Genomic DNA, 24367 nt, shown 5'->3' with positions numbered 1-24367 from the left:
TGTAATGCTTTTGGAATAATAAAAAACAGCACAAAAAGTACTGTTGATTGAAAACACAGGGCGACCTTAACTTCTCTGAGATTTGGGACTGACTAGAAAACAGAGTTGATAAAAAGTACATGACCCCCAGGTTGTGGTGAAGATTGAGTGAGGTGAGGCTTAAAGGTGCCTGCGTGTGCAGGGAGTGGGTCCAGGGCGGCGGCCTGGATAAAGGTGCTTCCTTCCTCTGTGCCGTCGACCCCAGGCCACCCGCCCCCCCGTGACTCAGCACCCAGTCCTCTCCCAGTCCTCTGGGTAGAGGGAGCCTGGGAAAGGTGGGAGCAGGAGCCTCAAGGAGGCAGAGCCCACGTCACCTGTCCCACCTGCTTTATCAGTGATAACGCGGGGTTGGATTCCCCAGAACTTTTGAAGAGCTGAGATCTGAAACCTCTCCTATCCCCAGCCAAGTTGGACAGGTTGCCCGGGTTTTTAGCCAAGGCTATGACATGGTATCTTTGGGGCCAATCCTGTTCGGGTTTTACTTTTTTATTTGCTGGCCCAGAAGGATTTGGCGCCTCAGCTTTTCCCTGCTGTGCCAGGATTGCGCGCCAGGCTTCTCCTCCCCAAGGGAGAGAGTATTAAATGCCCGTCTTTGGAAGCCATGACACTCCTCTCTGCTTTTGCGCTTCATAATCTTTGCCATCCTTAAGTGTTACTTGTTCTGAAACTCAGCCGTTTCATTTGTCACTGAACTGAAACTTGGCCCGGTGATTATTGATCAGGAAGTGGTTTCCTCTCATTAACTGTGTATGTCCTGGCCCAGTCAAAGGCTTTGGCTTTCCCAAGGTAAAGACGGCCCATCTTCCCAAACCAGAGAACAGATCAGATTCAGGAATCTAAGTGTGTTGAGGGGACAGTGGACTTCATGCCACTTTCCTTTCTTTTATGTGGAGGGCCTCATTTCTCTCTGTTTACAAGGAGATACACACACCGATTCACTCATCCATCCATCCATCCATCTACCCACCCACCCACCCATCCATTCATCCATCCATCCATCTGTTATTTTAAAATACTTATTGGCCAGATAGAATAATAGATACCTTGGTGAACGAGATAAACATGGTTTTAGGCTTTTGAAAACCAAAAATACACAGTCCCAGTGAAGGTAGTAACAACCAATAGTCAACTGACTAACCCGTGGTGGCTTATCAACTTTTTCATGTCACTGGAATTATCTACATCTCCATCAGGAGACTAAAGTCTAGTTTCCTGTCTTCACCAAGGGCATGTAGCTGGTAAGTAGTAGAGTTGGAATTTGAACCTAGGTCCTGTGCTGCTTCCATTCCAGAAATCACTTGATAGGAATTTAGCCCATTTCTGGGACTTCCCTGGCTGTCCAGTGGTTAAGACTTGAACCTCCAGTGCAGGGGGGTGGTGCAGGTTCAATCCCTGCTCAGGGAAGTAGGATCCTGTATGCCGTGTGTTGAGGCCTAAAAAAAAAAAGAAATTTGCCCATTTTTCAGTGTACTAAGTTGGGGATATTGGATGGAGTAGCATCGGTACTTGTAAAAAGAACTTTGTTGGCTGTAGTATAGAGGGAAGAAGAGGCTGGTTGTTCACAGAAGCCAGCAACAAGGCAGGCTCTGGTACCTTTTGGGAAGAAAGGAAGACTTGATGATTGTCTGCTCCCTAGACATACCTTTCATTCCTTTTTATCCCTCTCCCCCATCCATCTATTCATCCTCCTAGTCACTCACTCTCCTACCCATCTGTCAATCCGTCCATCCATCTATCTGCCCACCCATCTATCCATTCATCCTCCCACACACCCATCCTTCCATATGCCTTCCCTCCCACCCATCCTCCCATTCATCTAGCCACTTACCCATCTGCCTGTCTGGCTAGCCGTCCTCCCATCTTCCCACACACCCACCCTCCCATGCTCCCATCCATCCACTGGCTGTTCTGTTCTAGGCTCTCTGGGGCAGAACAAGATGAATCCGACACGGGCTTAGCCTTTCAGAGCTCACAGCCAGGTCAGAGAGAATTTGTGAACACAAGTGACTATGGCACCAGATGGTCTGAGATGAAAGCCCTAATAAGGTGTGAGGAAGTTCTAGCAGGGGAGGGGTGCTGGGGTGCTGGGAACATTTCATGGAGCAGGCTGTGGTTGAGTTAGACTTTGTGGGATGGTTAAACCACAGGTATGGCGAAGGCACTCCAGGGGGAGGAAAGAGCATAAAGAAAAGCACGGAAGTAGGAAGCAGTCAGGCACTGGCTGTGGCAGGAGGTGAACGCAGGGGAGCAGTGGGATCCTGGACAAGTGAAGGGGGCGGGTCACCAAGGCTTTGGGCCAGGGAACTTGGGCTTGATCGTGTCAGCAGCAGGGAGCCATTGAGGGTTTGCCCTAAGAGGGTCTCTGGTTAAAGGCAACGGAGGGAGCCGTGGGAAAGGGGGATTGGCACACACAGCAGTTGGGTGGGAGGCCCTGGAGATTTCCCTCTGGAGGGCTTCTGAGGGGAAGGAGCACTGGGCAGAGAGCTGGACCTGAGTCGAACCCTGACACCTACTTCCTAGCTGTGTGACCTGGGACAAGTCACCTTCTCTACCTGGACCTTCATTTTCTATAGGAGGAGGTGGCAGTACTCTGCATCCCTCGTGGACCCGTGCTGGCTAAGGTGGGGCGCTCCTTATCCTGCCTCAAGAGACCACAGGAGGCCTCAGCAGGCCTTTTTCTTCTTGGCATGTGGTGCCTATGGCTCCACTCTGCCCGCCCACTCATGCCCAACAGCCCGGGGGCGGTGGCAGCATCTGAGCCCAAGGCCATATCTGCCACCCATCCTGTCCGCAGCCCTCAGACCACCCTGTTTGAGTTGATGTTGGGCCCTTCTCCTGCACGTAGCCGGTTCTGCTGTGACCCTGTTTCTTCCGGGGCCCGATTCCCTCCTTCCTTAATAGAGTTGAAGCCTTTCCCGCCATTGGTAACCGTCGTCACCACGCAGAGATTAGGTGTGTTCAGGCAGGGATACCACAGCCGTATATCGTGGGGCACAAACCAAGCCTCTTCTCGGTTCCAGTGGCCTGAACCTCATTTGACACATGCCTGGCCCAGCGTCCACAATCAATCAAGGGGCTGGGGAAAACAGAAACCTTTCGCCTTGACTGCTCCATTCTTCAGCTCTGACCCACCCGCCTGGGCTGCTTCTCTGACAGGTCAGCTGAGAGCCTTTCCTCACGCCTGCTGCCCAGCCAGGTTGCTAGGCGACCTCACGAGCATATGATCGCCACCCAATGTTCTTCTCCCCACTTTCTGCGCTCAAGCCCTTTGTTTCTTCCTAGAGAAAGAAATGCACGTTTCTGAGGCTGGATCTGGGAGTGTTTTAGATGCTCCCTCGCCTCTGTGAGAATGCCTTTTCTGCCAGGTGCAGCCTTGAGTGCAAAGCGGCCCACTTACCAGAACTTTCTGCAGTGATGAGACTGTTCCGTATCTGCTGTATTCAGTACGGTAGCCACTAGCCACATGTGGTTATGAAGCACTTGAAGTGTGGTTAATGTAACCGGGGAACTACATTTTAAATTTCATTTAATTTCAGGTCATTGAGATAGCCACATGGGGCTAGTAGCTACCATATTGGACAGCACAGCTCAAGTGGGTTTCCGAGAGGAGAGAGTGCCCATCTCTGGAAACATTTAAGGCGAGATCTGGATGAACTGGTCAATTTCTGTGCCCCAACCCCAGTCTGTCCTCACCGGGCCCCCTGTGGGTAATTGCCAGACCCTCATGCTGTGTCTCAGCACCTCCCTGTCTGGAGGCACGCACAGTTTTCCCGGAGTTATAGCTTAGCTACAGCTTTATCATCTTCCAGCTTTGTTTACTTATCATGGCTTAATTATTTTTTCTCTTTACTATATTATTTTCCTAGTTATCATTTTAAAGGGTTGCTTAATATCGCACTAAGTTAAACATCATCCTACAGTTGAACATTTAGGTTATTTCCACTGTTTTCGCCATAATTGTGGGCTGATGTGAATGTGATCCTAGTACATGTCTTCTGTTGTCTTTTTTGGAATTATTTCCTGGCCTTACATTCTCAGGAATGAGGGCTAATAGGCTTAAAAGTTATTTTCAAGGCTCTGGAAACCTATGCCAGTTTTCATCTTTACAAGATTGAACCTGTTTATATTCTTGTCAGTAATCAGTTTATGCATTTTACCACCCGTTTGGTTACCAGCAGTAGAGGTGGTCATTTTTCCTTGCCTTTTTTTTTTGGCCATACCTTGTGGCATGTGGGATTTTAGTTCCCCGACCGGGGATCAAACCCGTGCCCCCTGCATTGGAAGCACAGAGTCTTAACCACTGGACCGCCAGGGAAGTCCCTTGCTTTGTTAATTTAATAAGTGTAAAGTGATCTTCTCCGCGTTTTGGGAGGAAGAGTCTTTTGGCAGAAGAATCCCACGGTTTCTGTCTGCCTGTGGCCCGTTAGTAACCACGTTTCCCATCTGGGTCCCTGATCCTGGATTATCAGTCAGGTCCTCCGAGAGGCCTCCGTGAAGGTCACTTTGTAGGTCATGGTGCCCTTGGGAGTGAAGAGCACCTCGTTACCAGGTGTTGCATGGTGAAGTATTTCCATAGACGTCTGCTCTCTGCTGGAATAACCTCAGCGTTGGGGAGCTCATTTCCCTTTTGGTGCAAATGACAGTCATTCAAAAGGGAGTTCGTTGGTTCCCTGAGGAAGGTCTAAGGGCAGATCCTTCCTTCAAGATCAGCTGGCTCCAGGTGTTCGCAGACCCTCGGCATCTGCCCTCCTCCATTTGTGGCTGGTCTCGTCTTCCCTGGTCTTGGCCTCACCCTCAAGCAGGCTCTTCAAAGGGGTGGCAAGGTGGGCTATGAGACCCTCCAGCCTTCTGTTCTGCCAGTTTAGCAACCCCTGAGAAAGAAAAAACTTATTTGCTGATAATTTTACAAAAAAAAAAACACAAAAAAACCACTCAGGTACGACCCTGTTGGCCTGCCACTGGCTGTGACTGAGAGGGTCAGGACTGAGTGGCTGGGCTGGGCTGGGCTGTGTGCCAGGACCAGGTGGGCTCAGCGGCGCCTCATGAATCCCTCGCACTGAGACTGAAAGAGAGACGGCTCGCAAAGGGAGCTGGAGTTGTGAATCCTCAAGGGAAAACGGATGCCGGCCAGTTCCCCTGCTGCCCCGCTTTATGATTCATTTCCAGGCAGCTCCACGGCCTCCCAGGCCTGAAGTGAACCGTGCCACGGCAACACGCCCTCCAAGGCCCTTCTGCTTTTGTGCTCTCATTTACTCTGTTTTGGTTCTGCAGATAAGGCAGCTGTCACAGATCAGACTCTGGGCACTGCATGACCTACACAGACTCAGTTTCCCCATCTGCAGACTGGGAATTGGGAGTTGGGGTTTAGGAGGGGCGGCTAACGTTCCTTCTGGTCCCTGAGTTCTGTGATATCAGCCCTTTCCCTGGAGGAGGAGGGAGGGACAGAGTGATCAGCCTGCAGCCAGGAGGGAAGAGGAGGGCCTGGGGGCTGTGTCCAGCTGGGCCGTCTCTGTGTGGTTGACTTTCAGGAAGCTCCCAGTCCCTGACTGGGCTGGCTGGGCACTTTGGGTGGGACAGGGCTTCTTCTGGGAGGGTTGTTCCCACCTTCTTCGGGCTGGGTCCTGCGCCGCACAAGGGGGAGGATTGTTCGCACAGAGGTGCCTGGGCAGAAAGCACAAGTGGCCACTGTGTGTGTGCTCTCAAGGGTGTGGGCTGAGGCGTTAGTCATTGCCGGCCAGCAGTGGAGGGCTAGGTGGGCGCTCCCCCCATCTTTTGCTGGACCCCAGTCTTGCCTCAGCCGGTGGGAGAGACGGACGTCAGAGGCCACAGACGGCCACTTGTTCTTTATATGACTTCTTGCCTATCAACTCCCGTGGGTGCCCCGTCCACGTGGACGCCCTTAGCTTTCCAGTACCCACCCACTCCCCAAGATGCCCTCACATCAGACCCTGGAGAGAGCTTGATTTTCATTTCCCCTCTCGCCTACGGCACAGAGGGCGATGCAGAGACCCAGAAAGGACCTTGACAGAATATACAGGCACCTCTGGCAAAGCGGTCATGGACTTTGAAGTCACACAGGCCCCAATTCAACTCCCAGCCCTGCTGTTTTACCTGCTGTGTGACCCTGAGCAAGTGACTTCACCTCTCTGAGCATCAGTTCTCTTACATATATAAAATGAGGCTCTTAATAATAACACCACCCTATTGTAAAAATTAATTGAGGGGATCTAGCAGTGTCCTCTCGGGCCCTCTCTAGGCTCTGCTACTTTGGAGTTAGTTTCATTTTCCGTCTCCCCTTGGGAGCACGATGACCTAGAAGCTCCAGGACTGTGGTAGGCAGTGCTGGAGGCTAGCAGTAAAGGAGGGCTTGGGGCAGCAACTGTTCTGAGGTTGCATTTCATTAGCTGACTTGATTACGTGTCTATCCCTGAACCCATCACTGTGGTTAGAGGGCATGCAGTGTTCTGATTGGCCGGCATACGTCACCCACCCGCTTCTAGATATGGTGGTGGAATCAGCCCCGTTACAGCTTAGGGACTGGGAATGAGAGTGGGTTGGCTCCTCTGAAGACAAATCAGGGAAGGGTGAATTGTGCTATGGGAGGGCAGTGATTCCAACCTGCTGATTCTCTAGGCAGAAACTCTTCACTAGAAAAGTGCCTCACACATAATATGGACTCAGTAAATAATGGTTGAATGAATGAATGAATAGAATTAAGCTGATTCCTGCCAGCCTAGTGTAGTAAAGAGAACACTGGATTGGGAGTCAGGAGACCACCACAGCTCACAATCCTGGGTGGGGCCTCAGTCTGCTCATCTGGGAAATGGACATGATGGCTGGCACCTGCCTTAATGACTCGTGGGCAAATTAAATCCTGGCAGTTTCAGTCCTCCGCAGCTGCCAAGCGCTCTGACGCTGAGAGGTTGCTATTGGCTTTAGCAAAGGGAGATGGAGCAGGGAACACTGGGCACTCGCCAAGAAGTGCGTGCTGGCAAGTGATTTGGAGCTCAGGCTCCTTGAGCCAGGCAGGCTTGAGTTTGTATTCAGCCTTCACCTTCCCACTTGCTGTGTGACCTGAGACACTCACCGTGCCTCTCTGAATCTCAGTTTCCTCATCTGTAAATTGGGAATGGTGATGTTTGTCTCTAAGGGCTGCCTTGAGGATGAAATGAGAAATTCCACTTGGGGCCTGTCGTAGCACACAGTGAGGGCTTAGACAGTGTTAGCTGTTTTTTATCATCAGCCATCATTACGTTCTCTGTGGCCTCAAGGTGATAGATTGCTGCTGTCACCTACAAATTGGCACTTGCCATCTACCTCTACAAGGATCAAATCATGAGCTGCTGCGGCTGCTGACTTTCAACACCCCCTGAAAGGAGTTCAGGGCGGAGAGCAGAGATGAGGCGCTCTGTGCACTGGAAAAAACTGGCAGAACAGGTCTTCGGATCGTTAGATATTTTCAGGAGACAATTTTATGAGCCCAATTCTTGTATCTCCTCATATCTGGAAAAGCACTAAGATCCTTCGTGGTGACGTCTGCTCCTTGTGACTAGCAGTAACCTTCAGGAGACTAGCAGAAACCTTCTGCAAAAAATATGCAGCTGATTGCATGTACTCCCCCTTCACCCAAATCACATGTATACTGACCTTCCTCCCTACCTCTTTGGAGCAGTTTCTCAGAGCTATCTGAAATGCTGTCTCCTGGGCTGTAGTCCTCGTTTTGCCCCAAGTAAAACTTACCCCACAACTCTCATGTGCTTTTTTTTTTTTTTTTTCAGTTGATACTGCCTTAACCAGGCTTTTAGAGAATTTAATTTGGCCAAGTCACTTTATGTACCACGATTGCTACCGACCCCTTTCTGGCAGGCCCTGGGTCTCTGTGAAATCTGAGTGAGGCGCTGGGCAGCGGGTGATCCTCAGTCTTGATATTGGCACCCCGCCAGAGGCTGGGACCTCTGGTCAGTGCTGCCTTTCAGGATGCAGGGCAAAACAGGTTTTGTGCACTCCTGGAAAACGGTCCCCGCCTGGGCCTCGCCTACCTTCAGGAGAAAACAGTCCTTTTAAGGAAACCCAGGAAAAGGTGGCTGCAGCCTCCTTCACCAGCTCTCAGGAATGAAAGGTGAACTCAGCTCTCCCTGTGCTGCTGTGGCTGGGGGCTGGGAGGGCATGTTCAGGGTGGGTGCCTTGGTCACCTGGCCCTAGCTCTGGCCACCCACTAAGGCCGCTCCTGGCTTCTCTGTAAAGGAGCAGAGTGGGCCTTAAGTTCTCTCTGGATTTGGAGAGGAGGAAGAGCATGAGTACTGTATAATGTGAAAGGATACTTGGATGGTCCTCTAGTGGGACAGGAGAAAATCAGCTTTACAACAAATGAAAAGGCAGGCACATCATCAGTGTGTGTGTGTGTGTGTGTGCGCGCGCGAGAGAGAGAGAGAGAGAGAGAGAGAGAGAGAGAGAGAGAGAGAGAGAGAGCGCGCACCCAAATGCTAAATCAGTGAGGTTCTAAGGCATTCTGAACAAGCTTTCTAAACTGAGTTCATGGGGGAGGACCCCACCCAGGTAGGGCCGAGTGAGCACCGTGAATTCTAGGACAGGGACTGATCTCGGGGGAACGGCCCCTCATGAAATTCCCTTCCCCGAACGGAGCTCCTGGGCCAGTTGTGGAAGGTTCCATACACTGTGGCCGCCAAGAGTGCAGACCCGGGAGCAGGGCGGCCAGCGTTGCAGATCAGCTCTGTCACCCAAGTCGCTGGGACCCTGCCTCAGTCTCCTCATCTGTACATGAGATAATAATTGCACCTACATGGTGATGAATGAGGAGATAAATGAGTTAGCACAGGTTGAAGTGTGGACCAGGATCCCTTGCAGAGCGGGTCCTTGACAAATGTGAAACCGTGATTGTCGCTGCTTGGGACCTGGGGACTTTGCAGCTCAGTTAGCAGAAACATTTACCTAAACTGGGAGTAAATTTACAAATGAGCGTATAAATTGCCTATTGACATCACTCCCTTCCGGAAGGTTCCCTAGCGGAGCTTGGCACCCCCTCCCAGTTTCCACCCCTCACCCCCCATAAGCTCACCATCTCGCCACAGGCAGTAGAGGGGTGGGTCTCTCCAGCTGGCCCTTGAGCTCCTTGAGGCCAGGAGGAGGGTCATTGTCTCAGCATTGCGAGTGCCCTGTGCAGGGCTGGCCTGGGGGTGCTCTTGCCTGTTGGCATCTGGTCTCAGAGGCTTCTGAGTTCTGAAGATGACAGGGGGACCTTGTGTGATAGTGGAAAGTGCTCAGAATCCTGGAAGTTAGAGGACCCAGATTCACATTTTGGTGCTGCCTCCCTAGTTCCAGTCCCGTCCCCTCTCTAAGCCTGTAGAATGGGGTGTCACATGAGCTGATGTGAATGCCGGTTGTCATCCCCAGGGGTACTTGGGCATGCAGGAGCGACTCGGCCATTGGCGTCTCCAGCGGATCAGGTGGCAGAGTTGTCCTGTTAGGCGAGTGGCGTGTGGTGCTGTCCACGGGAAGGCACCACGGCGGAGTCCAGGGTGGCTCATTTTTTCCGTGCTTTCCACACCAGACTACTGTTCAAAGGCTGCAGACGAGCAGCTGGCTTTTAGGCCCGTGTTGTAGGAAAGCATGCTCTCTTTGAACACCGGGACATCTCCCACCACCAACAGCAGCGTGGTGTGTGGGTGCTCCCAGCAGCGGCCCCCGAGGCTCACGGGACCACCTGGGAAACAGTGGGCCCTGCACCCTTTTCCTGGGCACCAGCTCATCGTGGGTGAAATTGCTTGCACTATTACACGGTTACTTCTTACTCGCTCTCAGTTTTTAAAATTGTGGTGAAATATGCATAACATAAAATTGACTGTTCTAGCAAATTCTAACTGTAGGACTCGGTGGCATTATGTATGTTCACAGTGTTTGTGCAGTCTTCCCCACTATCCATTTCCAGAACTTTCTGAGCATCCCAAACAGAAACTCTGTACCCATGAAACACTAACTCCCCATTCCTGCTGGTAACCAGCCCCTGGTAGCCTCTATTCTACTTTCTGTCTCTATGAATTTGACTACTCTAGGGACCTCATTTAAGTGGAATAATGCAATATTTGTCCTTCGGTGAATGGCTCAGTTCACTTAGCATAATGTCCTCCAGATTCATCCATGTTGTAGCTTGTGTCAGAATTTCCTTCCTTTTTAAGACTGAATAATAGTCCATTGGATGTATATATAGTCCTCCCTCGGTATCCCATGAGGATTGAGTCCAGGTCCCCCGGCAGATACCAAAATTCATGGATACACAAGTCCCTCGTATAAAATGGCATAGTATTTGCATATAAGCTATAGGCACATCCTCCTGTACACTTTAAGTCCTCTTAAGTAGATTACTTATGATACCTAAGTCTATGTCAGTGCTATATAAATCGTTGCCAGGTACGTGGCGAGTTCAAGCTTTGCTTTTTGGAACTTTCTGTTTGTTTTTTTTTTCTGAATATTTTTGATCTGCCGTTGGTTGAATCTGAGGATGTGGAACCCAAGGATGCGGGAGGGCTGACTGTACCCCGTTTTGTTTATTCATTCATCTGCCGATGGACACTTGGGTCGTTTCCACCTTTTGGCTCTTGTGAATAGCGCTGCTGTGAACGTTAGTGTACAGTTACTGCTCAAATCCCTGCTTTCAGTTCTTTTGCAAATATACCTGAGTGGAACTGCTGGGCCATACGGTAGTTCTATGTTTAACCTTTTGTAAAACTGCCAGATTCTTTTCCACAGTGGCTGCACCGTGTTACATGCCCACTAGCAATGCACAGAGGTACCAATTCTTCCACCTCCTCACCAACACTTTATTTTCCGTTTTTAAAAATTTATAGCTATCCTCATACGTGTGAAATTCTCTTTTTCATCACATAAGAAACTGTTGTTACGACCAGGTGAAATGCATCTAGGAGCTACTTCCACTGTAATTGGTGGGCACTAAAAACCCTTTTCATTTTACTTTATTTATTTATTTTTGGCTGCCTTGGGTCTTCGTTGCTGCAGCCACGAAGAGAAACTAGGCTTTCTCTAGTTGCGGGCGAGCGGGGGGGCTACTCTTCGTTGCCGAGCACGGGCTCTCGGCACGCGGGTTTCAGTAGTTGTGGTGCTTGGACTTAGTTGCTCCGCGGCATGTGGGATATTCCCTGGCCAGGGCTCAAACTCATCCCCTTACATTGGCCGGCAGATTATTAACCACTGCGTCACCAGGGAAGTCCCTCATTTTACTTTTAATATATGTGAAATGATGCAAATAAATGCACGAAACATTCTATTAAAGTTTTAAAACAGTACAGAGAGAGTGAAAGTGTCCTTTGAATCTGTCCCCATTTCAGGCTCCTCCCCAGCCTGCTGTCAGGCAGTATCTCTCCAGAGTTTTCCATGCATTTATGTTCATGTGTGAGCATTTATAAAAGAGTAGTTTTCCATTTTTTATATAAAAAGCATCATACCACTTTTATTGTTCGGTGACTTGCATCTTTTACTGAACAATAAACAATCTTTCCATGTTGTTGTTTCTAGATCTATGCTGTTCTTGTATTTTTATTTATCCTATAGTATGGGTATACTGTACTTAAAATAATTTATTATTAACCACAGAACATTGTTTCCGACGCATGCCCTCCTGAGCTGACATAATGAGCGAGCACTGGCCGTTGTTGAGAACAGCGTACCTCCTACTTCAGCCTCTTATCCACATCTGGACATCTGGCCTCTGTTTCCCACTCACGTGGGCCTCTCTGAGCTGGCCTCCAGGGGTCAGCTTCCTGCCAACCATGGCTGCTGACCTTCTGTGTCTTCAACTTTGCAGGCCAAGAACAAGGAGACAGGTGCCTTGGCTGCCGCCAAAGTAATTGAGACCAAGAGTGAGGAGGAGCTGGAGGACTACATCGTGGAGATTGAGATCCTCGCCACCTGTGACCACCCCTACATCGTGAAGCTCCTGGGAGCCTACTACTATGACTGGAAGCTGTGGGTAAGGTGCCACCGCCTGTCCCCCTTGGCTCCCATGGCCTGGTGCCACCGGACCCTGCTTGGTTCTAAGGGCCTCAACGCTTTCTCAGCTTCTGCTTTAAGGGCAAGGGCTGGGGCGAGGACAAGGTGAAGTTGGCGGGCTCTGGGTCCCCTGCCCCCTCTTTCTGCAGAACCTCCCCACTTTGGGGGACCAGGGGTAGTGGTTTGGAGCGGGAAGGAACTCTGAAACTCTGCTGCCTGGCCTGGAATTGCAGCTCTGCTTGGATAACCCTAGGCAAGTTCTTAACCGCTCCTTGCCTCAGTTTCCCCATCTGTACAATGGGGATGATAACAGTACCTAGCACACTGAGTTGTTCCTGGGATTAAATGAGCTAATTTATGATGGGTGCTTGGAAGAGTAGCTGGTACATGTCAGAGTTCGCTGAGTGTGAGCTGTTGTATTATTTGTTGTGGTGGCATTGTTATTACTACTGCCGCGGCTGCTCCAGGGGGATGCCTTTCAATGGCAGCACTAAAGGGAACCCTTTAATAGCCCCCACTCTCCGTCAGCAGCCTCATATTTTGAGGTGCACAGCAGATACAGCTTCAATCCCCACCTTCCCAACTCAGCATCACCCTTGGAGGAATTCCAGGGTGCCCTGGTTTTCATAGAGCCTGCCCTGCAGAATGGCTCTGGCATTGATGTTCTCCTAGTATTAATGCCTCTCAGTTTATACAACAAGTTTATACATGTTTCCAAACTTCCTTTTCAGCCAGTGTTGAGCCCGTAAAACATCATATTTACGTTCCTAAAACTCAGCATAACATTTGTAACGAAATGATGTGCAGGAAGTCTCGTGAATTCTAGATGTAATTGGAAGACCGTCTGACTCACATTTAGACGGTTTGCAAAGGGAGCGAGGGTCAGTGGGGGCTGGGCATCTCGGAATGTGTCGGATCCGAGAGAGCGGCCCAGGCTCGTGCTACCGCAGTTACTGGTTGTTAATAATGACTTGGTGGTCAGGAGGGGTTTTTTTTGGTTTTGTTTTGTTTTTTTGGCGTGGCATGCAGGATCTTACTTCTCCGACCAGGGATCAAACCTGGGCCCATGGCAGTGAAAGTGCCCAGTCTTAACCACTGGACCACCAGGGGATTCCCAAGAGGGTATGTTTTAAGCATTGGACCTCCTGTTACGATAGTTTGCCGTGTACAGGGAGAGTGTTACTATGTGTTAGTTACATTTTAGGAAATTAATGGGGAGTCTTGAGTTGACACGTCATGATTTATAATTTTTCCCATTTGAAATAATGCGAAATGGACTCCAAGTTGATTCGTTTTGCACAGAATGCCTGATTTTGAGGAACAGAGCTACTGATGCTTAATGGAGAAATCTGTGTTTCATTTGAGAAAAGGATCCTGTTATTTAAGAAAACCAAAGGAGTGGTTTAGAAACCACTGTCAAAGTTCATCCCTCTCATTTCACAGAAATGAAGGAAGCCAGTGTCCGAGGGGGGTGAGAACTTGGCACCCCAGCTCCGCCCAGAACCCTGTCCATTAAAACTGGTTGCCCCACGATGGAGGCCAGCTTTCTTTTGCTTCTCTGAGCATCTCCTTGGGGAGTCTTCTAGATGTCCCTGGGGGAATAAAACCACCATCACCTGACTGTCAGCTGTGGATAGCAAAGCTTTTCCTCATCCACTGTCTCTGGGCACCTTGGAAGGTGAGCCGGGCAGGGGACTGGTCACCCTTTTCCAAAGGGGAGGGGACAGATGCACAGAGAGGGCAGGCTCCTTGCTCATGGTCACATAGCTGAGGCCCAGGAAGCTGAGCCTATGCATTTCTTCTGTCTTGATTCACGGAGCTGCCTTTTAAAAAATTTTTCTTCTTTTAAGAAATTAAACAAATTTTAAAATATATGGCTATCAGAGGAAAATGAGAGTATACAGAAAAGCAAAAACAAAAAAGATTAATACCATCCAAATCTTTACACCAAAGATAACCACTGATAACACTTGAAATATATTTTTCTAGACTTTTTCTATATATACACACACTCATAGTTATTAAAAAAAGATGAGCTTACACCAGACTAGTTACTTTACTTTTTACCCTTTGTATTTAAGATATATTAAGAACAACTTTTCACGTCTTAGGGAAACAGCTGCATCTTCATTTTTTCTTTTTCTGTTGAATTCCGTCTTCTGACTATTGAGCATTTAGGCTGTTGCTTTTTAAAAAAATTTTAATTGCTGTTATAAGCAACTCTGTGATGGACATCTTTGAATTTTTGTGTTCTTGCCTGAGAATCTCTTTAGGAGAATTTTAAAGATTTTTAAGTGTCTATTGCCAAGCCGGTCTCACAGAACCACTTTTTTTTTTTTTTAATTAATTAATTAATTTTTGGCTGCATTGGGTCTTCGTTGCTGCGTGCGGGCTTTCTCTAGTTGCAGTGAGGGTGGCTACTGTTCTTCATGGTGCGCGGGCTTCTCATTGCCATGGCTTCTCTTGTTGTGGAGCACGGGCTTCAGTAGTTGTGGCACGTGGTCTCAGTAGTTGTGGCTCGTGGGCTCTAGAGCGCACGTTGAGTTGTTGTGGCACAGGGGCTTAGTTGCTCCGCGGCATGTGGGATCTTCCCAGACCAGGGCTCCAACCCGTGTCCTTTGCATTGGCAGGTGGATTCTTTTTTTAAAAAAAATGAATTTATTTATTTATTTATTTTTGGCTGCATTGAGTCTTCATTGTTTGGTCTTAGTTGCTGCACGCGGGCTTTCTCTAGTTGCGGCAAGCGGGGGCTACTCTTCGTTGCGGTGCTCAGGCTTCTCACTGCAGTGGCTTCTCTTGTTGTAGGGCTTGGGCTCTAGGTGTGTGGGCTTCAGGAGTTGTGGCATGCGGGCTCCGTAGTTGTGGCTCGTGGGCTCTAGAGCGCAGGCTCCAATAGTTGTGGCGCACGGGCTTAGTTGCTCCGCGGCCTGTGGGATATTCCCGGACCAGAGATCGAACCTGTGTCCCATGCATTGGCAGGTGGATTCTCAACCACTGGGCCACCAGGGAAGTCCTGGCAGGCGAATTCTTAACCACTACGCCACCAGGGAAGTCCCCAGAGCCACTTTTGATATTATACAAATGAGTTTTTCCATCAAACCACCTACTTGCAACACACGTGCACACCCACCCACCCATCCATCCATCCATCCATCCATCCATCTATCCTGCTGTCCATCAACACAATCTTCATTGAATTGCTGATTACGTACCCATTAAGAAAAACATGTTTTATGTGTCTGTTCCCATTATTGTTTGTGACTGGATACCAAGTTCATTACGTTCCCAAGTCCAAAGATAATACCAACAACAGCTAACATTTATTGAAGGCTTACTGTGTGCTGGGCCTTTTGCTGTGCATTTTACTTGCATTATGTCATTTAATCTTCATTCTTTGAGGTTGTTGCTTTATCCTCATCTGAGTGATGAAAGTGAGAAACAAAGATACTAAGTAAGTTCCCCCCCTGCCAGGCCACTTAGCTAGAAAGTGGCAGAGCTGGAAAACCCCATGGAGAAAAAGGACAATTTGTAACTGGACAGTGACTGTGATGAGGTTGTTTAAACAGATACACCAGAATTTTCTGTCCCAAAGTTGTCGCTTTAGGCTGGTACTTTCTTATCCAGGGCTGCTGTTTTGGTCAAAATCATTTCCACCCTCCGTTTTTGTACTTGCCCCTATAGCCTGTATTTGTTACTTTGTAGACCCTTAAAGGTGCCATCTCGTCATTTTTGAAGATTTGGGTTTTAGACATTGTGAAATCAAGGACGGTGGCCCTGGAACTGGGTGGATCGAGACAGACAGAATGTTTCAAGCAGGAGAATCAGCATGGGCAGTGGTGTGCAGGCGGGAAAGGTGTGGCATGTGGGGATCACGGTGGACTAGGTTTGGGGCAGCACGTGGTAAAAGATGAGGGCAGTCATAGGAGACGATGTTGTGGAGAGCCTTGAATGCCCAGGTGAAGAGTTTGCACTTGATCTTTTAATAGATCAGTGGTTCTCAAAGTACAACCTCTCAGACCAGTAGTATCAGCAGTAGCACTTGGGACCTTGTTTGAAGTGCAAGATATTAGGGCCCAACCCAGACCTGCTGAATCAGAATCTCTAGAATAAGGCCCAGCCATCTGTGTTTTTTTGTTGTTGTTGTTTTGTTTTGTTTTAAGTTTTATTGGAGTATAGTTGATTTACAGTGCTGTGTAGCCATCTGTTCTAGGTGACTGATGCTTGTTGAAGTTTGAGAACTATTGCTTTAGGTAATTGGGACCCAGTGGCAGTCTCACAGGGAGAGACACAAATTTTGCGTTTTAGGAAGAAACCAGGTTTGAGGGGGCAAGAGTGAAAGCACCGAGACTGTCCAGGAAGTGGTAAGAATAGACTAGGCCAGAAGTCCAAGGATGTGAGATGGGAACATCATTTGGTCAGGAAAGGGTTCAGAGAAAGGAACGTTTGAATGGGATCTCGAAGGATGCATAGTTCTCCAAGGGATGAGAGAAGGAGAGGCAGTCTGAGGGACGGCATGTACAGAAGTGTGGAAGGGAGGAGTCTCATTCTGAGCTATAAGGTTGAAGGTGCCCCAACTTTTTGGTTCTTTCCTTCTGTGTGATGACTCTTGGTCCTATCTTGTGGCCAGGCCAGGCCTTCTGTGCGGCTCCAGGAGCCAGGTTTTCTGCGTGGGTGTCTTTGACAAAATCAGCCCTGGCCTGGGGTCCACTCTCAGGGGCTGGGCTTTGGGATGAGAAATTAACTGTTGCCCAAGTGTCCTGGGCCTCTTCCCCAGCCATGGCAGCCAGGGATAGACTTTCCCCAGCTGGGGTGGAGGTCACTCACTAATCCACCCTACCTGCAATCAGACAAGATTAGCTCATTTTCTTCTAGAATTTGTAATCTTTGCAAAATCCTTCTAGTGGTTCCTTATGACCACTTCTGCTTTTGAATATCAAATGGTGCAAGTGGGGGGAAAAAAACAACCCCAAATATTCTAAACCAGCACCATCCAATAGAAATATAATGATAGCCATATATGTAATTAAAAAAAAATTTTTTTTGTTTTGTTTTGGCCACACTGCTCGGCTTGCGGAATCTTAGTTCCCCGACCAGAGATTGAACCCAGGCCCTTGGCAGTGAAAATGTGGAGTCCTAACCACCACTGGACTGCCAGGGAGTTCCCTAAAAATTTTCTAATTGCCACATTCAAGCAAAAAGAAACTGATGAAATTAATTTAGATAATATAATTTATGTAACCTAGTATATAAAACATATTATCATTCTGAAATGTCATCAGTGTAAAAATTATTAATAAGGTATTTTACCTTTTTTCCCTTCTCAGCCTTCAAATCCAGTATGTGTCGCACACCTGTAGCACATCGCAATTCAGGAGCTCAATTTTCGTTAGAGATGCTTGATCTGTATTTAGATGTCATAACATTTACAGGTGAAAAAGTAGATTCACATCCCTAGGTTGTTCCAGCATTCTTAAATGTATCCCAATAATAGCATCGAGTACCAGTTTTTACACTTAAATTAGTTAAAAGTGAATAAAATGATACATGTTGTTCTACAGTAGCCACATTTCAAGCGCTCAACAGCCACATGTGTTTAGTGGCTCCTGCATTAGACTGTGTAGACAATGCAGCTCTGGATGTACACCAGGCCCCCCGAGTATGTGAATGTGGGAAACCCTGGGCTGAACTCAGAATTTCCTTTGGTTTATAACTGCCCCTCCCCCTATCAATCCTATACCCCCACCCCCACCCCTAGCCCTGAGCCAGATTTTGGCCTCTGGGAAAGTGTTTCAAGGGTTAGGTCTCTTTTCCTACACGTCTTATGGGAGTGAGACAGAGACAGAGTAACATGATGGTAAATGTTTAACAATAACTCTCTGGGAACAACAGCCCTGGTTTCTAGCATCTGCCAGTTTCTGTGGTGTATTCCCACCACGGTCAATTTCAAGCTAAACCAAAATGTCACTAACACAGAGTTGGCAGGAGATGCAGTAGCACTCCGTGATGAAGTTATTCCTGCCGTACAGATACGATAGATGCAGATAACTTTAAGAGTAGAGATAACACTAGAATGTGCTAAAATAATTAGGGGAGCGATGAGTTTTGAGTGTTTATCCTCTTTGTTGTTTTTAATTCAATTTTTAAAATAATAAGGTTACATAACAATTTTAAACAATGGTTATGTTACCAGCTTACAAAAATTCCTGAAAATTTAACAATCAGTCCTCATAAGCCAGTGAAAGCTGGCTCTGGCACACCTCTGGAGCCACACCAGAGGAGTGTTGACTAAACTGTAGAACGCTACAGCTGGATGTCCTGCAGCCACCATCTCATTTGAAAGGTGAGACAACTGCAGACCAGAGAGGGTCTGGAATTTACCCAGAGTCACACAGTGAATTAGTCACAAGCCCAGACATACAGATGTCAGAGACTGTGGATGAGAGGCCCTACTCATGTCACACTGCCCTATGAAAAGCCCTTCCACAGCTCTCCAGAATACATTCCAAACCCGTTACCTGGTACACAGGCTAATTATAGTCCATCTGTCAGTATCTTCCCAGGCCTCTCTTCTCCAGCTGTTCTAAGCCACTTGCGGGTGGTACCTCCAGGCCTTTGTTCATCTCGTGCCTTCTTGCAGGCAGGCCCTCCGCATTGTCATCTGCAGAGTCAGCAGGAGCGCCGCTTCTTCCATGAGACCTTTTAAATTCTTCCCTGGTACCTCTAGGTGGAACTTACCTTCTCTTCCTCTTCTCTCTGCTTCTTAGTTTTCTCTTCTCCTACCAGTCACATTTTAGTACCTCTGTGTCTTGGTGTCTCCCTCCTCCGGTAGACAGGACCCTGACTTTGCTCCCCCAGGGCTGGTCCAGAGCAGGGGAAGGAGTGGAGGTCCAGGCAGACCCCCTCCTTTTTGTTTTGTTTTGTTTTGTTTTGTTTGCGGTACACGGGCCTCTCACTGTTGTGGCCTCTCCCGTTGCGGAGCACAGGCTCCGGACGCGCAGGCTCAGCGGCCGTGGCTCATGGGCCCAGCCGCCCCGCGGCATGTGGCATCTTCCCGGACCGGGGCACCAACCCGTGTCCCCTGCATCGGCAGGTGGACTCTCAACCACTGCGCCACCAGGGAAGCCCCCCCTTCCCCTTTTGAGGCCAGCCCTGCCCTGGGGAGACTGAAGGCAGTGGGGCACCTGCAGCCCACAGGCTGACGTTGTCCTTGCGTTTTTTTTTTTTTTTTAAAAACATCTTTATTGGAGTATAATTGCTTTACAGTGTTGTGTTAGTTTCTGCTGTATAAGAAAGTGAATCAGCTATATGTATACATATATCCCCATATCCCCTCCCTCTTGCACCTCCCTCCCACCCTCCCTATCTCACCCCTCTAGGTGGTCACAGAGCACAAAGCTGACGTCCCTGTGCTATGCAGCTAAAACATAGGCAGAACTCTCTCTGACATAAATCACAGCAAGATCCTTTTTGACCCACCTCCTAGAGAAATGGAAATAAAAACAAAAATAAACAGATGGGACCTAATGAAACTTAAAACCTTTTGCACAGCAAAGGAAACCATAAACAAGACAAAAAGACAACCCTCAGAATGGGAGAAAATATTTGCAAATGAAGCAACTGACAAAGGACTAATCTCCAAAATATACAAGCAGCTCATGCAGCTCAATATTAAAAAACAAACAACCCCATCCAAAAATGGGCAGAAGACCTAAATAGACATTTCTCCAAAGAAGACATACAAATGGCCAACAAACACATGGAAGGATGCGCTTGCTTTTAACCGAAGCAATTCTCCAGCTATTGGTAGCTTGCAGGGAGGAGAGGAAGAATCTTCCTGCCTCTGAAGCTCTTCCTTTCTGCTGAATCTGGCTGAGAAGTGAAGGTGGCTGTAGAGTCCTGCTTTGAAGGCTGTGAGGATTTTTGAAAGCTCCTTCTGATTGGTTCCTGACCCCTCGTTGCCCTCAGCCTTTTTTTTTTTTTTTTTTCACATGCCCTCAGCCTTTTTGACAGGACAGCAAACCCTATGTTTTGATCTGTTACCTATTCACCCCGGGACTCTGGCTCCTATCTAGAAGCTTGGGTCATCGTGGGGGAATTAAGCCTGCAGCCCTGTCAGACCACAGGGTTCTCCATTTATTCATGTAAACAAGTGTCTGTTGAATTCCTTCTTTGTGCCCAGCCCAGTTCCAGCCCTGAGGATACAGATCGGCCAGGTCCCTGGCCTCACTGGGCTCTGAGTCTTGTGGTAGAAGCAGACGATATGGAAGCAAATGAAGAAGTAAATGAGAGGGCTTCAGCAAGTGATAAGTGTGTGAAAGAAAAGTAAACTGGGAAATGGGATAGAGGTTCCCAGGGTAGGGTCAGGAACAGGTGCTTTAAATAGGATGGATAGGGAAGGCCTTTCTCGTGAGGTGACCTTTTAGCTGAGGCGCCAAAGGAAGGATGCAGGGCAGACCTGCAGAAAATTCAGAGGTGGAAAGTTCTAGGTAAAGGGAATAGGAAGTGCAAAGGCCCTGAGGCAGGAGCCAGTGACGCCTCTAAAGGACCAGACAAAAGTTGTTGTGGCTGGAGGATGGCAAAGGAAGAGAGGCAGAGAACCATATGAAAGGAGACCAGATTGTCATGGCCTGCTATGTGCTAGGCCCTGTTCTAGGGACTGGGGATTCAGTAGTGAACAAGAGTTACAATCCTTGTGCTCATGGAGCTTACAGTCTGGTGGGGAAGATGGCCAATAAGCACAGAAACACATAATTCAGGTAACGATAAGGACCATGATGGATATGAAATCAGAGGTGTGGCTAGGGACAGGGCAAGCCACCTTCTGTGCATGGTCAGCAGGAGGCCTCTCTGAGGAGGTGACGTTTGAGAAGGACCCAGTCAAGGGAGGATCAAGGGGACAGCAAGTGCAAGGGCCCTGAAGTGAGAGCATGCTTACTGCATTCAAAGGCAGTGAGGGGCCTGTGTGCCCGGGATGGGGTGGGGGTGGAAGGAGATGGGGTCAGGGAGGTAGGGGGTGTGGTCTTATTGTAGGTGTTGGGAAACCTCAAGGAGGTTTCAAGCAGTCCAGCGTCTGCCCTCTTCCTCGGCCATTAATCTGATTAATTTCTGAGTCCCTTTGATTCTTCTCCATGTCTGTCTCATGCATTGTCTTCCCTACCCTGCAGTGGAGGAACTGGGACAAGTCCTGGCTCGTAGCACCAGTTGAGCTCTTAGCTAACCTCTGAGTCTCTAGCTCTTGATCCCTAAAATGGGGATGATGGTAGCAAAACCTATCCCATTGTAAGGATTAAGAGAGGTCGGGCATGGGCAGCAGTGTCTGGCACAAAGTGGGTGCTTAGTTAATGCCATTGCTTCTCTCTCCCCTCCGCTCACAGTCCTTTCATTCCATTCCCACTACACCCTCACCCCCTGGTTTGTGGCAGCCTCTTCTCTTCTGGCTCTTCTGCCTTTCACCTGATGAACCTACCCGAGGCTTCGCTGTGATCCGTGTCACCCCCAGACAGTAAGAAAGGTGATGTCAGGGTGGATGAAGGAATCAGCACAGGGTGAGGAAAGCCCTTTCACGTGCACACAGCCAGGCCTGGCCACCACCCCTGGAGCCCCAGCACAGGAAAAGTTCAGAAGTCCCTCTGCCCCCAAGTTTTGTCTGGGCAGAAAGTCTTGCACAAGTTTATCTGCCCAGGAATCTCCTTGCTGACTACCAAGCAAAGCATTGACTCCTTTGCTTGCATGGAAGGCCTCCACAGTTGGAGAGCCTCCCTGGATTTCCCACCCAGGTATGAACTTGTCATTCTTGAAGCTAAAGAGCTGTAATATTTATGTAACACTCTCCGTAGGGCTGCCTCTCCCAAACCTCATTCATTCTCCTACCTGTGGAATAGTTAATATTTTTTTAAGGTGACTCACTTTTTAGAAATTAACTACATTAATTGAAAAAGAAACTTCCGTCTCATTACCAGAAATGGAAAATTAGGACCCACTTGCCATAAATAGAAATAAAAGAAAATAAACCACTTCTGTTCCATTCTGGCCCAATCCCTTTGCCTGCCAAAGCCCTCAGCCCAGGCCCTGTGCTCCCTGTTAGGAGGAAGTTTGTCATCCTGGGTCTCTTTAGCGCTCGGCAGTGACGGGGCTTGGCCGGAAGGACAAGCACGGTGGAGGAACTCCTCTCCCCCAGTGCGGTGCAGTGCCGCAATCTCAGGACCTCCGCCTGGGGATGCGCCCAGGTCAGGGGTGTTTGGGTCTAGCCAAGCCTGGAAGGCCAGAGGTTGGGGACGGTCCTCTTAGGATTGAGGCGGGCAGGCTCAGCAGCTTGTCCAGGGACACTCAGGGGCCAGAGGCTGGGTTTGGACCCACCTCTCCTGACCCGAAGGCCAGTGGTCTTGCTCCCCCAGCTCACGTCTCAACTCTCATTGTCTACACCTCGGCTTTCCCAGCATTCTTAGCTGTGGATTCCTCCTCTGTTGAAATCTTCACGGAATTCCTGTGGCCACAGAGAAAATAGCAGGCCACCCGTCACCCTCAGCCCCCCACTCCCATGGTGGTCCCCAGAGTAGCTTCCAAGTCTTTTGGACTCTGTTTGGTCTGCCTCGGGGTTTGGATCATTTTCTATGTGGCGGGGAGCTGTCCTGTACGTTGTAGGATGTCTAGCAATGTCCCTGCCTCTACCCACTAGATGCCAGCAGAACCCCCATCTCCCCACTCAGTGTGACAACCATAAACGTCTCCAGATGTTGCCGCTTGTCCCCTGGGGGACAAAACTACCCTCGGTTGAGAACTACGTGTCTCTGCCGCTCACGGCCTCTTCTTGTTGGGAGGAGGAGGGTGTCTGCTAGAACGGGCCTACAGACACGTTTTGTTTGGCACGCGAGATGGTTTTAGAAATTTGCTGCTAGCATTTTGTCAGAAGATGGCACATAAAGGTCTGGCCTTTGGGCTTTTCTTGAACAACCTGGAGATGTGGCAGCAGTTGCCTGGGGCTGAGCAGCAACAGCCCCTTAGGTGGAGATTTGCTCTCTAATTAGCCTCAGACCTCACTACTCCCTACTGTCCCCAATACTCAGCCTAAGGGCTGTATGTCATTGGTGTGTGCCACTGTTGTTCATTCGTTTTGAAAAAATTTTTTTTGAAGTATAGTTGATTTACAATGTTGTGTTAATTTCTGCTGTACAGCAAAGTGATTTACGTTCTTTTTCATACTCTTTTCCGTTCTGGTTTATCACAGGATATTGAATATAGTCCCCTGTGCTATACAGTAGGACCTTGTTGTTTATCCATCCTATACGTACTAGTTTGCATCTGCTAATCCCAAACTCCCAATTCTTCCTTCCCTCTTGGCAGCCACAAGTCTGTTCTCTATATCTGCCCCTGTTTTCCTTAAAGTAGAATTGAGAGGATGTATTTCTCATTCCCATGTCTCTGTCGAAACTGAGGAAAGTGCAGACAGCCAAGAGCATTGTGTTCTTAGAAAAGTGTGCAAGGTGACATTTTTTCATACAGGCAGAGCTGCTTTGCCCCATAAGTTAGCTCCTCAGACCTGGTGGCATTTAAGCCGGGACTCCTGGCCTAGGGAATGCAGAAATAGGTTTGTAAGGCAGCTGTGAATTTCCTGTACGTATATACCAAGTTTGTTTGTGTGTGAGTGAGTGTGTGTGTGTGTGTGTGTGTGTGTGAGAGAGAGAGAGAGAGAGAGAGAGAGGAACTGAAGGAGTGACTGTAGGCTTTTCAGAGTGTGACTTCTTGTCAGAAAGTGAACATTCTACAAAGAGGAAGTGCAGGGCCCAGGGTCACAGAGCAGGGCGTGGGTGGGAGGGGCCCGCTGTCCACACGTGTTCCTATGACTACATGTCACTGGCCAGGGTTTCTGTGGCTTGTCGCCTTGGGCTCAGAGGCTAGCTGTTGGTCACTGACAGAGGTTGCATATCTGGCCTTAAAAAATACGAGAAGTGTAAAGAGAATGTGACATTAGAAAGTGACTAACTGCGCTGTGTGCATTTAGAAAGTCACTCAGCGCGGCAGAAGGAGCGCTGGGCTGGATGGAGTCAGGGGACCTGAGATCTTCCCAGATCTGGGACCAACCCTCTGTGACCCTAGGAAGCACTGTCCCTTCCCTGCACCTCTGCTTCCTGGCCCGTAATGCCAGGGCCTCGGAAGGGGTTATCTCAAGGAGGCCTTTTGGCCCGAGTCGGCTCAGTTTGTCCTCGCCCAGGTATCTCTGAAATCCTGAACTCCGGGTTCGTGGTCAGCTGTGTGGCCTGTGCTGGCCCTTCTCCACAGGACTGTGGACCAGGACCTCTCCCCATGGGCT

At 48.9% G+C, this 24367-nt stretch overlaps 1 protein-coding gene across 1 annotated transcript in view; it reads left to right on the top strand.

The window, feature by feature from the left end:
- The window catches only part of STK10 (serine/threonine kinase 10), a 118563-nt gene that overhangs the window by 12034 nt on the left and 82162 nt on the right, over positions 1-24367 (top strand). Inside the window, exon 2 of the mRNA XM_065873917.1 lies at positions 11876-12040. Coding sequence (XP_065729989.1) covers positions 11876-12040 — 165 coding nt within the window. The remainder of the gene's footprint in view (positions 1-11875; positions 12041-24367) is intronic.

This window comes from Phocoena phocoena, chromosome 3 (genome assembly GCF_963924675.1).
Source record: "Phocoena phocoena chromosome 3, mPhoPho1.1, whole genome shotgun sequence".
NCBI classification, from domain to species: domain Eukaryota; kingdom Metazoa; phylum Chordata; class Mammalia; order Artiodactyla; family Phocoenidae; genus Phocoena; species Phocoena phocoena.
The sequence above is the reverse complement of the archived record's forward strand: the minus strand, read 5'-3'. Positions and strand labels throughout refer to the sequence as shown.